General features: G+C 55.4%; 3 protein-coding genes across 7 annotated transcripts; 1 reads left to right on the top strand and 2 right to left on the bottom strand.

The window, feature by feature from the left end:
* Positions 1-5,066: 5,066 nt before the first annotated feature.
* VPREB3 (V-set pre-B cell surrogate light chain 3) lies at positions 5,067-6,671 on the bottom strand. Of its 2 annotated transcripts, none has more exons than XM_041003670.1 (2): positions 6,546-6,671; positions 5,067-5,539 (listed from the first exon to the last, which is right to left on the bottom strand). In XM_041003670.1, the coding sequence occupies exons 1-2, from the start codon at positions 6,586-6,588 to the stop codon at positions 5,223-5,225; spliced, it is 360 nt and encodes a 119-aa protein (XP_040859604.1). In that variant the 5' UTR covers positions 6,589-6,671; the 3' UTR covers positions 5,067-5,222. The 2 variants fall into 2 exon arrangements, with proteins under 2 accessions (XP_040859604.1, XP_040859603.1); XM_041003669.1 differs by having other exon boundaries at positions 5,067-5,524; positions 6,543-6,670.
* Positions 6,672-8,997: 2,326 nt separating this feature from the next.
* Positions 8,998-10,417, top strand: CUNH22orf15 (chromosome unknown C22orf15 homolog). 4 transcript variants are annotated; one of them, XM_041003621.1, is made up of 5 exons: positions 8,998-9,022; positions 9,479-9,565; positions 9,650-9,787; positions 9,994-10,068; positions 10,153-10,417. In XM_041003621.1, exons 1-5 carry the CDS (start codon positions 8,998-9,000, stop codon positions 10,320-10,322), a joined length of 495 nt encoding a protein of 164 aa, XP_040859555.1. In that variant the 3' UTR covers positions 10,323-10,417. The 4 variants fall into 4 exon arrangements, with proteins under 4 accessions (XP_040859555.1, XP_040859557.1, XP_040859554.1 ...); XM_041003623.1 differs by having other exon boundaries at positions 9,650-9,791; positions 9,996-10,068; positions 10,153-10,300; XM_041003620.1 differs by having other exon boundaries at positions 9,650-9,796; positions 9,988-10,417.
* A 644-nt stretch (positions 10,418-11,061) lies between these two features.
* CHCHD10 (coiled-coil-helix-coiled-coil-helix domain containing 10) lies at positions 11,062-12,838 on the bottom strand. Its single transcript, XM_041003624.1, has 4 exons — positions 12,749-12,838; positions 12,239-12,452; positions 11,405-11,552; positions 11,062-11,279 (listed from the first exon to the last, which is right to left on the bottom strand). The coding sequence occupies exons 1-4, from the start codon at positions 12,787-12,789 to the stop codon at positions 11,260-11,262; spliced, it is 423 nt and encodes a 140-aa protein (XP_040859558.1). The 5' UTR covers positions 12,790-12,838; the 3' UTR covers positions 11,062-11,259.
* Positions 12,839-13,686: the final 848 nt, after the last annotated feature.

Genomic DNA, 13,686 nt, shown 5'->3' with positions numbered 1-13,686 from the left:
AACCAACTACACCCACTGATGCATTCATGAGCCACAGTAAGGGCAGGCTGGTTGGACTTGATGGCAAGTGATGAGAATGGGTACAACTGAGCCAGACCCCAAACTAGCTGGCACACACAGGAGTCAAGTCTGAGGTCACCTCTGGTGAGGTTTCTTTGGGGTCCTACTGGACCTTCGATTCAGATCTCCAACCATGGGGAAAATCATAGGATCTGTGGTCTGGCCATGCAGTGCATGTGTCAGAATTGGGTCTCCTCGGTTGCTGAAAACGGTGCAGTGGATGGCATGCCCATGTACATGGGCACTATGGCAGTTCACTGGGGCCTGCAGAGGACATCCAGTATCATAGCAGAGGATGGAGGGCAGAACAAAAGGCCAAATATCCCAGCCAAGCATTAACAGCAAGTATTTGGGCGAATGCAGACCATAAGGTGGATTATATCAGCCAACGGACCTTGGAAGGATTTCCTCATCCACCCTTGGAGCTCCAAGATCAGCAGCATTTCAGAGCTATCAAGAACCCTTGGGGACCCTGGGATGACATGAGGTGGCTGTCCCCCATCCCTGGATGCTGGATGCAGCTTCTCCCCTTCTCTCCCTCTTCACCCGGATACAGGAAGAGGAAAAAGAAAACTGGAAACAATGGTCTCATCCACTCTCCCCTAGTCCTTTCCCTCCCTAATCAGTGGTCCACATGGGCATGCATCCTTCTCAACTATGTAAATATCACTAAAAATAAAATTGGAAAAAAATTAAAATCAAATAAGAAAAAAAATTGCATTGCTTTGTGAAGGAAGTGTATTTCATCCCACATACAATAAAATATAATAATCTAATAAAACAAAAAATTAAAAGCTGTAATATATCTGTCATTGCTCAAACATAATCTACTCAATCTCTCACTGCTCAAAATCATCTACTTTATGCCAATTATAACTGGAAGCTTTTGTCAATGAGCAGTCACCTTAATAATCAGAATAGAACATTTCCTTGAACAAGTACTGTGGGCTTGTGATGACTCTGTTTCCATTACTTGATTCCTCTACAGCAGAAGCTGGCATGGGATCAGCATGGACAGCCTCCCCAACCCTACAAGCCATCGAGAACATGCAAGAGCTCCCACGGATTGAACCATCTTTTCATTTTCTCATCAATTCTTGAGGTCATTAATCAACACGATTATTAATATTCAACCACTTGCAATACCCAAATATACACAATTTTTTGTATATGAGCAATATTAGTTATTTGCACTCTCTTCCAATATGAGCAGTGGCAATTACAATACTCTTAACAGACTAAACCCAAACACCATGTTATTTAACCAGGTTGGAAGAAGACACCCAAGTTCACACCAACACAATATTCTGATCTTTGGGCCACCCCAAAACGTGTATTATTATCTTACTGGATGCTGAAACAATAACCTACACTGGAGTATATTATTTTGGGTGGGGGGAACCATTTGTATAAGCAGGAATAATATGAGGTCAGCCATACATTTTCAGGATTTATAGTCTGAGCGCACCATATATTTAGAACAGAAATGAACACCAGGCCTCTGAACACGCTGCACAGCAGCTACCAAAGTTACTGTGAGTCCCGCAGGAATGAAGGCATTTATATACCTACACGGAGATAGCATCAAATGATCTCCAGCCCATTACAAACCGTGGGTTTTATCTTCCCATTTAAAAAAGTAAGAGGTGTAACAGGAATGATGGTAACCAGCGCCTCACTAAATCTCATTCTTCATGACACACAAGATGAAAATATTTTTCCATTAGGCCAGAAACTCCACTCTCAATCAAGGAAGAATCGCTCCTGGGTTCCCATGAGTCTCAAGATTTATATTCAATCCTACCTGAGTTAGAATTTACTTTACAAGGCCCACCACAGTAGCCTAGCAGCTAAACTTGTCACCTTGAACGCCTCGGGGTCCCATATGGGCACCCCACTTCCCATCCAGCTCCCTGCTTGTGGCCTGGGAAAGCAGTCAAAAACAGCCCAAAGCCTTGGGACCCAGCAACTGCGTGGGAGACTCAGAAGAGGCTCCAGGCTCCTGGCTTCAGATTGGCTCAGCTCCAGGCACTGCGGCCACCGGGGGAGTGAACCAGCAGACGGAAGCTCTTTCTCTCTGTCTCTCCTCCTCTCTGTATATCTGACTTTCCAACCAAACAAAAAAAAAAAAATCTTTTTAAAATTCCCCAAACTTAACATGACACCACAACACTCCACTGATAATAACCCAAACTGTTACAAATAGGAGACGCTCTTGAAGAAAACCTTACAGTAAAGCACACCACAAAATAGTACTTTTTTTTTAAGTAACAAAAAGGAAAGTTTTAAGGGACACTATAAAAAGCATAGGTCACAATTCTCAAATGTTAGTTAATCATGAGCAAGGACAGGAAAAAAAAATCCTCATTTAGTTCAACAACGGGAATGGATGACAGCCAGACAGCACCAGGCGGAGAAGACCTCACACAACTGAAGGCCCATCCCAAGGACACCTGGTAAGTCTTCACTAAAAAAACTCCTCAACTTCCCGAATGACTTTCCCATCTCCCATCCTCCAGGAACAGAGCACCCCAAGCCCCCTCGTGACACACTCCAAGACTGACAGCAGAACTCGCCAGGCCTTGAGGAGAAGGGAAGATGGACACGGGGTGGACCCCCTCGCTCTCCTCCCCTCACACACCTCCACACCGCTGCCCTTTCTCCGCTCGGCCGTCTCCGGGTTCTGGAATTCAAGCCTGGCGCTCCAGCCGTGCTCCAGGAGAACACAGCAGCGCCAACGGAGCAGCCCGTCTAGAACCTCGGGATTCAAACACAGGCTTCTGAGAGAGTCGTTTTGATTGGATCAAACAGAAAGACACCGACCAAGCCGACTTCATCTTGAGACTGCGCCTGCGCGGCCACCACTGTGAGAATGTTCTGTTGGTCCTGAGGAGAGGCGAGCTGCGTGCACCTGCGCAGTGATGCGGATGCGGCGAGAACGCATCACTGAGGCCTGGCTGCCTGAAGAGGGTGCCCGTGCCCCCAGACGGCTGCGGGTGCAAGATCCTGGTGCAAGCCCAGGCTCCGGGGGCCGAGAGCGCCCCCAGGAGGCCCCTGGCAATGCCACCCTGACCTGAACCCCTCCCAAAAGCAACCCTTGCCCCTGGGGAGCTCAGAACCTGGATGTGACACACAGCGCCCCGGGGGTCTGGGGAGAGGGTCATGAAATGTCCGTTCAGAGCTGAAGCAGCAGTAGGAACCAAGCAGCAGATAAAGGACACATTTTATGCAAGAACACGACAGGCTGCTAGCCCCTATGGCCTGCCCTGGTTTCCTGTCCATTTCCATCCACTTAGTCATGACAGGTAGCCGTGATTTCTCTGTAGCTTCATTCTCATCTTCCACAGACTGGAATCTCAAAGGGCCAGTTCCAAGACGCAGTAGGCTGATAATGCGCCCCCTGGCAGCCTTCACCCTAACCCAAGACAACTCTTCCCTTGGTTTGTGGTTCTGTGGAGGATGTGGCGGCTCCAACCGCTTTCACTTTTCAGGGTGCCACTGGCATTGGGGAGCACAGTGTCCCACGGTGACCAGCTGCAGCACCGCTCTCTCACTCCTGGAATTCAGGAAGCTGGAAGAGCAAGGGAGGCCCGGGGTAGTGGGGGTAGTGCAAAGTGAGCCAGCCTGGCTGAGGGCAGTGATTCCGGGAAGTGGCAATTTAAAGACTGCCAAGATACTTCCTCTGGTTTGGGTGGATTATCTAAATCCTATGGTGACTGGATTGCCACCAGAGAGCGCGCTAGACCTGCGGTGGTGTTGCCAAGTCTGCGGAAGAGCAAAGCCAAAGGTTTCTAAGTCTGCACTGGCAAGGACAACTAGACCAGCAGCAAACCTGCAGGTGCACCGGGAGCCGCTGGGCAGACGCGGAGCCCCTCCAGACTTCCCGGGAGGTCCGGAGTCCACCCTGGGGACCGGCGGCCAGCAGGTGTCGGTCCCGCCGGGGGGACGTGGCCCGGGATGGGGCGAGGCGGGGCGAGGCCTCTCACCGGGGCGGGAATGGGGCGAGGCCGCTCACCGGGGCGGGAATGGGGCCGGGATGGAGCGAGGCCGCTCACCGGGGCGGCTCACCGGGGCGGGGATGGGGCAGTGGGCGGGACGGAGCCACCCTGGCACCGCTCCAACCCGCGGCCGCCCCGGCCCCTCACTCCGCCGCCCGGAGCCCACCCTGAGTCCCGCCCCCGGCCACTTCCGGGACCGCTCTAGGCGTCGCGGAGGCCCCGGCGTCTCTGTGGTCCTCGGCTCCTGCCTCGTCTCCTGGCTGACGGTGAAACGGAGCGGTACCGGGCCGGAGGGTAAATGAGGCCGGGAAGGACGGGAGTGGCTGACGCCGTAGGCACACCGGGGCTCATGGGTCTTGGGAACCGTCACCCCCTAATTCCAAAACTATTTCTGGGTCGGCCTGTGCTCCCCGCCCCCACAGAGGCAAAGATGAGAGGAAGGAGTTGGTGGGAAGAGCCCGGAGGTGGCTGAGGGTGCAGATGAAACCCCCCAACACTGCGCCTCTGAGGGGCCGGCACTTGGGGTCCGTCAGAGAGAGCCACGTTGCACAGCGACCACCCCTCCCCTTGGGCTCCTAGTGCCTCGTGGCAGCCCAACCTGTGGAGGCGCCTCTCTGGGGACCACTACATTCCATAGCGTCAGGTGCCTCTGAGTGACACCCGGCTGCTGCACGCCCCGCCGGTGCACCCCATCCACCAGTGCACACCTGCCTCCTTGCCCCCATCAGGGTGCAGCTGAACCGTGGGTGGCAACTCCAAGCCTGTGCTCCTTGGGGACCAGTTGCCGCTGACCCGAGTGAGCGTTGGACCACAACCAGCCACGCAGAGCCAAGGGGCGGGGCAGCTGCACCTGCTTCCTTCTCCCAATAGCTCCTCCCACCCCCACCACAGACGAGGTGTGGCCCTGCCTCACTCCAAGGGTCTCAGGTGCTTCCTGCAAGACAGACATCTCGAGTCTCCACCTTCACACTTCCCAGACGGACCCCAGGAACCTTTGCAGCCAACATCTCTCAGTAGCCCTCATAACTCACTACTTGTTGGCATGTGGCATAGGATGGACCCATTTTACAGAGGAGGGAAAATGAGGCCCAGGAGAGGGATTGAAGGCAGGGTAGACGCAGGAGGCAGTCAGGAGGCGCTCCCCTTCCACCCGCCCCCAGGGGTTCAGTAGTAGCCCACAGAGCAAAAGTAGTCCGCATCGTCTTCGGGCTGCACGGGATTGATGGTGAGGATGCAAGCGTTATGAACCGGGTCCTTGGTTGCCGAGAACCGGTCAGGAACGTCCTCGTGCCGCCCGTGGTCCTCCTCTGAGCGATAGTAGAGCAGGTAGCGGGGGGAGCTGCCTGGACGCTGCTGGTACCAGGACACGGTGTAGTCTCCGATGGGTGCCTCCGGAGGGTTGAGTGTGCAGGACAGCTGAGCCGCTTGGCCCGGGAAGACCAGCAGGGCATCAGGCTGGGCCAGGGCTGGCGGGGAGACCGAGAAACAGATGCACTCAGGCTTGCACCTCACTGCATCCCTCCTGTCCTTTGCCTTATGAAGGCTTGGCCAGACCCCAAGATTCTCCAAAGGGTTCGTGGCTCAGTTCTCTGTGTGGCGTCCTTGCTTCTTAAGAGACTTAAAAGAGACCTTCTCTATGACCCTGTTACCCCTTTGTGAGTGAGGGGTCTGGAGTAAGTGACCCATACTCCTCAGATCCCCAAGAACACATACTCAGCATGTGGCACTGTTGGCCTGCAGGTCCTCCTGCTCTCCTCCCCTCTCCCTGCAGACCCTTTATCCCTCAGTCTCATAGCTCTTCCAAAGCAGCCCCAGGAACCCGCTGGGTTGTGCCACGGATCAGCTCAGTGCCTGGGTTGCCTCAAGGCCTGGTAGGGTACGGCCTAGCCCACACCAACTTCCCTGTGAAATATGAAGAAGGTAGGGGCTGGCAGTGTGGCACAGCTGATTCAGCAGCTGCTCGCAATGCCCACACACCACCATACTGAGTGCCAGTTCAGGCCCTGACTGCTCTACTTCCAAGGCAGCTCTCCACTAATGCGCCTGGGAAAGCAGCAGAAGATGGGTCAAGAGTTTGAGCACCTGCCACCCATACGAGGAGTCCCAGGTGAAGCTCCTGGTTCCTGGCTTTCTCCTACCCCACCACTGGCAGTTGTGGCTATCTGGGCAGTAAGCCAGTGGTTAGAAGATCGATCTCTATATATGTGATATATACAATCTTCGGATAAATATTTTTTAAATATAACCAGATAGAAGCTTGAGTGCCTTTTCTGTCATTACCATTCAAATAAATAAATGAACTTTAGGGAAAAAAATGACCAGAGGGCTACAGTGACTTGGAGTAGATATCCTCTCCTAATTACCACCCCTCCCATGACCCCTCTCCCTGTCCCTACCTACTTGCTTTGAAGGGGTCTTACAAGGCCAATGCCAGCTCCTGTCTTCCCTCACCCCACCCCCAGGGAAGGGCCAGGGAAGGCTCACCTGCCAGGAAGGTCCCCATCAGGAGGACCAGGCTCAGACAGGCCATGGTCAGAGGCAAGACGGCAGGCAGCAGGTGGGGGGACTCCTTCTGCTGAGCTTCTCCAGGTACTGCCAGACACTGAGCTGATGAGGCCACTGGACCATAACAGGCCATGCAAATCAACCGCTGACTGAGAGAGGAGGGCTGGGACGGGGCCAATGGCCAGGGTCCTGGCCCCTCAGGGCCCCTTCCAGAAATGAAGGCCGGAAGTCCTCACGTGAAGTGACAGTAGGGGAGGAGGTGAAATTTGCTTTTTTTGTTGTTGTTGTTTAGCTAACATTAGTGTGAGAAAATTACACAAAGCATGTATGAGTACATACGCGTACTTCATGCACACACATGCACATACCTGCCACTCTTACACAGACCGGGTGTTAAGACATTTCCAACTCCTCAGAAGCCCCCTTCCCCTTCGCCACCAAGCAGTTTCTGAGTCAATGACCGCCCCCACCCCTTCAGCCCCCAAGGGAGCCATCTCTCTGCCTTTTCTAGCCTTATATGCTTTGTTGCCTGCCCTTGAACTTCAAATAGAAGTGGCAGGACAACTTCTTCCTTTCTGCTGCCTTCTTTTGAGCAGCACAGTGAGAGTCAGCCACACGTGCAGTAATACCTCACTCACGCTCAAAGCTCTGTCACCACTGGCTAGCCCGCAGTCCTGTTATTAGCTGTGTGGATGCTTTCAGGTCTGGCCATTGCGGATGTAACGGCTGTAACTGCTGTGTGCCTCATGGCCAGTGTCTTGAGCGTAGTCTTGTCCTTCTCTAAGAACAGACATCCAGTAGAAGAACTGCCAGGGCATAGGGACCACATGTGCTTTGCAGAGAGGGCCAGGGTCCTTGGGCCATCTCTGTGGTGCTGAGGGTGAGCCCCTTACACAGCGGGATGCTGCCTTCTGCAGCTCAGGCTCCGGGTTTGTAAGGACTCCAGTATCTGGGCTCCTGCATCCACGTGGTAGAACTGGAAGAAGCTCCTGGCTTCTGCTTTCAAACTGGCCCAGCCTCGGCCATTGCATCCATTTGGGGAGTGAACTAGCGAAGGAAAGACCTCTTTCTCTCTCCTTCTCTCTGTGACTTGGTTTCTGAAATCTTAAAAAAAAAAAAAAAAAAGCAGGTGACGGCTCCAGTACTGCAGCCCGGTGAGACCAAGGCTGAGTGCCTGCGCCCAGTTTTGGGTGTTGGGGCCATTTTGAAAATGATCCAAAGGATGAGCATTTTCTCCTTCTCTATCACTCTTTCTCCTTCTTTCAAAGATTTATCGTATTTCTTATTGGAAAGGCAGATATACAGAGAGAAGCAGATATGGAAAGATCTTCTATCTGCTGGTTCAGTCCCCAAGTGGCCGCCAACAGCCAGAACTGAGCCAACCCAAATCGGGAGCCATAAACTTCTTTTGGGTCTCCTATGTAGGTGCAGGGTCCCAAGGCTTTGAGCCATCCTCCACTGCTCTCCCAGGCCACAAGCAGAGAGCTGGATGGGAACTGGGGCAGCCGGAACATGAACCGACAACCATATGGGATGCTGGCAGATATAAGATGAAGATTTAGCCACTAGGCTATCACACCCAGCACTAAAATCAATATGCTTTTTAAATCAGCACAGGAAAAAGCAAAAACAAAGTTCTTTAAAAAGTGATAATAATAAAATCAAGGCCTGACATGACGGTGACAAAAGTTCTCCCTTGCACACACTGGGTCCCATATGGGCACTGGTTCTAATCCCACCTGCTCCACTTCCCATCCAGCTCCCTGCTTGTGGCCTGGAAAAGCAGTCGAGGACAGCCCAAAGCCTTGGAACCCTGCACTCATGTGGACCCTGCATTCACGTGGGAGACCTGGAAGACGCTCCTGGCTTTAGCTTCAAACTGGCCCAGCTCTAGCTGTTTTGGCCACCTGAGGAATAAACCAGCAAATGGTAGATCTCTTTTTCCTTCTCTTTGTACATCTGCCTTTCAAATAACTTTTTTTAAAAATTTTAATCTTAAAAAGTAAACATTAAGAGCAAATTTTGTTACATGTAAATTATAAACCCGACTAGCAAGAAAAAAAAAAAAACAAAAAGAAGCCAACTGGGGTGACAACAGCGAGGTGGTAGCCTGGAGTTGGGTGACAGGCAGAGGTCAGGTCTAGACATTACTGGATCTGCTGGTTCCCTGCTTCCAAAGCTCGTTACCAGGATACCAGAGTCAAAGCATTTCCTGTCTGGTCATCTCAGCGTCTGCCAGTGCTATGGAGACCAGCTTGGGAGCTGGGGGAGGAGGCCAGGATGCCGGCACCAGCTGCAGGGACTAAGGAAGGTAGGTAGAGCAGAGCCCACCCATTCAGGCATCCAACCTCCACTTTCCTGTGTGAAGCTAAGCCTCGGGTCCTTCCTGGGTGGGGGAAGAGAGCTTCCTCCCTCCTCCACTCCCGTCACAGCCATGTTCATCACAGTGATGTTTGGAGGTATGGTGGGGAGCTGGGGTTTCTTGTTCCAGTGGGTGGTGGGCTGCTGGAGGGCGGGTGGTAGTGGAAAGCGGAATTAGTTCAGGGAATGGGGGGCTTCCTTCTTGGGGAGGAGCCAGCAAGTACCCTAAGTGAGCCTTCTCTGAGCTCTCCCGCCATTCAGGTGATCCCGGGCTTCCGCTGGCACACTCGCAGCTCTAATTGGTTGCCTTGGGAAGTGTGCCACCACAGGTGGGAAGCTGGGTGGAGCCAGAGGTGCACCAGGAAGGGCAGCGTGGGACCCAGTGACCCTTCCACCTCCACCTCCGACATCTCCCAAGCAGTCTGAGCCATTGTGCCTGGGCACAGTCCCAGCCCCATAGCTCAGACTGCAGCCCCAGGGAAGGGAGTGGTTAGGGTTCTTGATTGGGGAAAAACAGGTGAGCCCTCCTACCTATCTCAGTCCTTTCCCTGCAGCTGGCTGCCAGGAGCTGGTGAACATCTGGTGCAGCCTAGTGACCCTTAATGCCCACCTGAGGCAGAGAGGACAACTGCCCCCAGATGGTGAGGAGCCAGGAAGTGGGCTGCAGCAGGGCTAGGGGCTCTGAGCCCCGGGAGGACCTCTCTCCATGCAATGCCTGCCCACAGCAACCATTGCCCTCCTGGCTGAGGATGGCAACCTGGTGAGCCTGGAGGAAGGCCTGGAGGAGGGGACTTCCCCTGCCCCCAGCATGGGCAGCTCCCTGCTGCAGGAGCGAGGGACCTATGTCCTGGTGCAGGTCATCAGTAAGTGGGATGCAAGAACTCCCCTCTTGGGAGGAGGGGGCTGGATCTGTGGTCCTTAGCTAGGGCTTAATCCTAATCCTTCCCTACCCAGTGCCCCGCCCCTTCCCATCCTGAGCTATGCCTTGCCCAGCCAACATGTCCAAAGAGGTGAGGTTGGGGTCATTAGGCCAGTTGGACTCCTTCATGTGCTCTCCACTCCCCCACAGAGGGGGAAGGCGGGGCCCCCACCCGCTATGAATCCCTCCTGGAGAACTTGGATGAGCGCTATCCGGAGCTGGCAGGTGAGTGTCTGGGTTGTGCCTGGTGGGAGGGTGAGAACTTCTCCTCAGGCCCCCTCGTCCAGGAGGACTTCCCGGATCTTCCAGAGGAGCTGCGCAGGCTGTCAGGCCTCCCTGCCACAGGCAATGGCACCCAGAGGAGGCGCATGAGCACCCGGCATGGTGGTGGTGGCGGTGGTAGCAGAGGCCAGCACCGGGAGCAAGGCCCCAATTCCAGGCCCAGGAGGACAGGCTCTCTGCCATCCAGGACGCGCTAGCTGGGGTTAGGAGCCAGGTATGGGAGAGGACAGGGACACCTGGGGAGACACGTGAGCTGAGAAGAGATGCACCCCAATGCCAACTGCTACCCCCATCCACCCCAAGCCAGAAAATGGGTCCCCTCTTCCTGGTCGGAGCCTTGGCATCCTCAGAGCATGGCAGTGCTTAGGTGTGGAGGGGGACCTGGCACATAGCCGGTACTCAACGACCAGTGCAATGTGTACGAGGATTTAATCAGTCAGTGCTTCTGTTCCAGCAGACCCCACGCAGACCCTGTGACCCGGTACACCTCAGCCAGGCTGCCAGGCGGCCAAGCTGGACTCGCACCGAAAGGGGTTTGCCATGACCTCTGCCTTGTGTGACCTGGCAGCCAGGCAAGATTCCTCCTGCACAATCTGCACTTACTGAGAAGTTGCATCACAAGAGGGGGTGGGGGAGAGGAGCAAGGTCCTAGCCAGGAGGACATGTCGAGGGCAGAGAAGGGGATCCTGAGGGGAGAGACAAGGAGGAGAAAGGAGGTGTGGGGGTATCCCTGACAGCTGAGTGTCATCTGCCAATGTCTCACCACCCACTTTGCACTGGCGCTTGGTTACCCATGGTACAAATGACAATAGGGCTCCCCCCACCCCCACCACCCATGACACCTGCTAAGGGGAACATCCCCCCAACCAAGGGACATCTCCTCTCTTCCTCATCAGTGGTCCCAGCAGACAAGATAGTGAGAAAGCACGCAGCCAGTTACAGTCTAAAATAAACTCTTTTCATTGCACATTCATGTCTCGGACTATCGTGGGTAAAAGAAACCCCTCCTTCACTGCCCATCCCAGGGACATGGTGGGTACAATCTGGCATCGTGATCCAGCTGTCGGTGAGATGGTTGGGGATTCAGGGATGTGGCCCAGGAGCCATCTCAGAGCTGGCCTAGGGTCTGCCTCTTCATGGCAGGGAGCTCAGACCTGCAGGGGGGAGGGAGGGAGGGATGGAACAAGGCAGGTGTGAGTGGGCAAGCACAGGTGCTGGAGGTTTTTGCCCCCTACCCTCCCGCTCCCTTCCCCCAGGGGGTCAGGGTCTGCCCACTCACCATGGTTATACTTGCATTGCTTCAGGGCCTCGCTGAAGCCCTCGCACAAGGACAGGTCACTCTGAGTGGTGGAACAATCCAGAAACTGTTTAATCTCATAGGAGCAGGGCCCCATCTGCAGGGGCTGCGGAGCAGCACGGGCCGGGGCCTGGGGGGTACAGTCCAAGAGGCAGCAGGATCAGTTCTGGGATGGTAGTTGAGGAGAATCCAAAAGCTGGGGAGCTGCCTGTCCCCTCCCCTAGGCAGCTGTTCCTTCTATGAAATAGAGTGAGCCAGCAGCCGCCTCCACAACCTTGCCCCCACTGCCTCTTCAAGGGTATGTAGGAGGGAGGAAGAGATGGTTCTAGAAAAGCCTACTTCTCTACCCACACAAATTCCTGCAGCTTTCCTGGTTCAGTGGCATTCAAGACTCCTGATCCAACCTGGAAGCCCCATCTGGTTCACAGGACTGCGGTGGGGGAGGGAGGGTCATGGACGCAGGTCATCACACAACAGGTCTGGTTCCAGGTTGCCAGCCCTTTGCCCTTGAGCCCAAGGCTGCAGTGCAGGGAGGATAAGGGCTTAGGAAATTCAACATATCTCCCCCTACTTGACCTTGTCAGTCTCTCTGGGCCTGAGTTGCTAAAGGACTGACTGCTGTCCACTCCTAGAAGCCTAGGAGGTCTGGCTTTCAGGGGAGGGGCTGGGAGAGCCTGCCTGTGAGAACAAACCAACTCGGCAGGCAGAGGCAGGGCCAGCCATGGACAAAGTCCTAGACTAACTGGGGCACACCTCACTGGACACCGCAGTGCTCCGTAGATGACCTTGAGTTTCTCTGAGCCCACCGCCGCTCACCTGCTGCACGACAGGTTGGGCCGGCTCTGAGCTTCCCCCGCTGAAGGCTCCGGTCAGCGCACTGCCCACCACGTGCCCCACAGCCGAGCCCACGGCGACCCCCGCCGCCGTAGATGCCATCTGCGCCATGAGGCCCGGCTGGCCCGACGGGGCCGCGGCCGGGGCAGCAGCGGAGGGCGGCGGGTGCGCAGGTGGGTGCGCGGCGGCTGGACGGCTGTGGGGATGGCGGAGGGACAGGGAAAACAAAGTTGATCCTCCAGGTCAAAGGCCGGATGGGTTTGTAACCCTTCTTCCATACTCCCCCGCAAAAGGTGCGAGTCCCCCCTCCAGTCCTAGGCACATGGTGGCTGCACCCCTGCCCTTCCCCGCCCCCATCCCTGTCAAGATGGCGCAGTAGCAACCAAGGTCATTCTAAGCGTTGCCCTTGCGCGGAGTGTCCGAGCTGCCCAAGCCCCCTGCTCCCTCCCCACGGCTCGCCTGCCCCGGACACCCCCCCACACACACACACACCTGGCTGGCCTGGCGGCCATGCTGCGGCTTCCCCGGGGCATGGCGGCGGGACGTAGTCAGGGAGACGCAGAGACGGTGACGGTCGCAGAGGATCTGCCTGGAGGACGCGGGCAGCGGCGCAGGTCCCCGCGGGCGCACGGGGCGGAACTGGGGCGGACCTCGGGGACACGCCCCGGGGAGGAGGCGCCTCGGTGCCCGGTGGCAGGTCCTGCGTCCCCGGCGCCCTTCCCGATCTCCCGGACTCCGAGGCTCGGGGTCCACCGTGCCTGGGCGCTGGGGATGGAGGCCAGTACCGCCAAGCAGCACGGACTCCAGCGAGGACGACGGGGCCCACTCCTTGTAAGCATCATTGTGGAGCAGGGCAAGGGGCTGTCGCGAGGTGACTAGGGGTCTGACCAGCCTCTGCCTGCATGTCTCACGTCCCCGCCCCCGTCCCACTGCCTCCCTCCCAACGCACCCGCGTGGCTTCGGAATCTACACCAGACTAAAACCTGGAAGAGCCGCCCTGGGGAAGGACCCCAAGAGTGGACTTCCACGACTCTCCTCTTCCCTTTTCGCATCAAAATCGGCCGCTGGCTTCCGCGGCTTGGGCAAGCACAAGCAATGATATAATTGATATTTTTACCCTTAAACAATCTCCCCACATGGGTGCAGGAGCGCAAACACTTGAACCATCTTCTACTGCTTTTCCCAGGTGCGTTAGCAGGGAATGGATGGGAAGTGGAGTAGCCAGGACAAGAACCTGTCCTGGTTGCCTGTGTCCCATGTGGCGGCTCTGACAAATATATCATGACACTGACCCAAAGCTCATGAGTTCTTAAGCAACATGGCTAAGATGACAGTGAAACAAGCAATGAAAAGCATAATTTAGGGTCTGGCATGGTAAGCTAATGGCTAAAGTCCTCGCCTTGTACACACCAGGATCCCATACGGTCACT

This window comes from Ochotona curzoniae, unplaced genomic scaffold, assembly GCF_017591425.1.
Source record: "Ochotona curzoniae isolate NIBS_2020 unplaced genomic scaffold, NIBS_Ocur_1.0 scaffold_274, whole genome shotgun sequence".
In the NCBI taxonomy this organism is placed as follows: Eukaryota; Metazoa; Chordata; class Mammalia; order Lagomorpha; family Ochotonidae; genus Ochotona; species Ochotona curzoniae.
The sequence above is the reverse complement of the archived record's forward strand: the minus strand, read 5'-3'. Positions and strand labels throughout refer to the sequence as shown.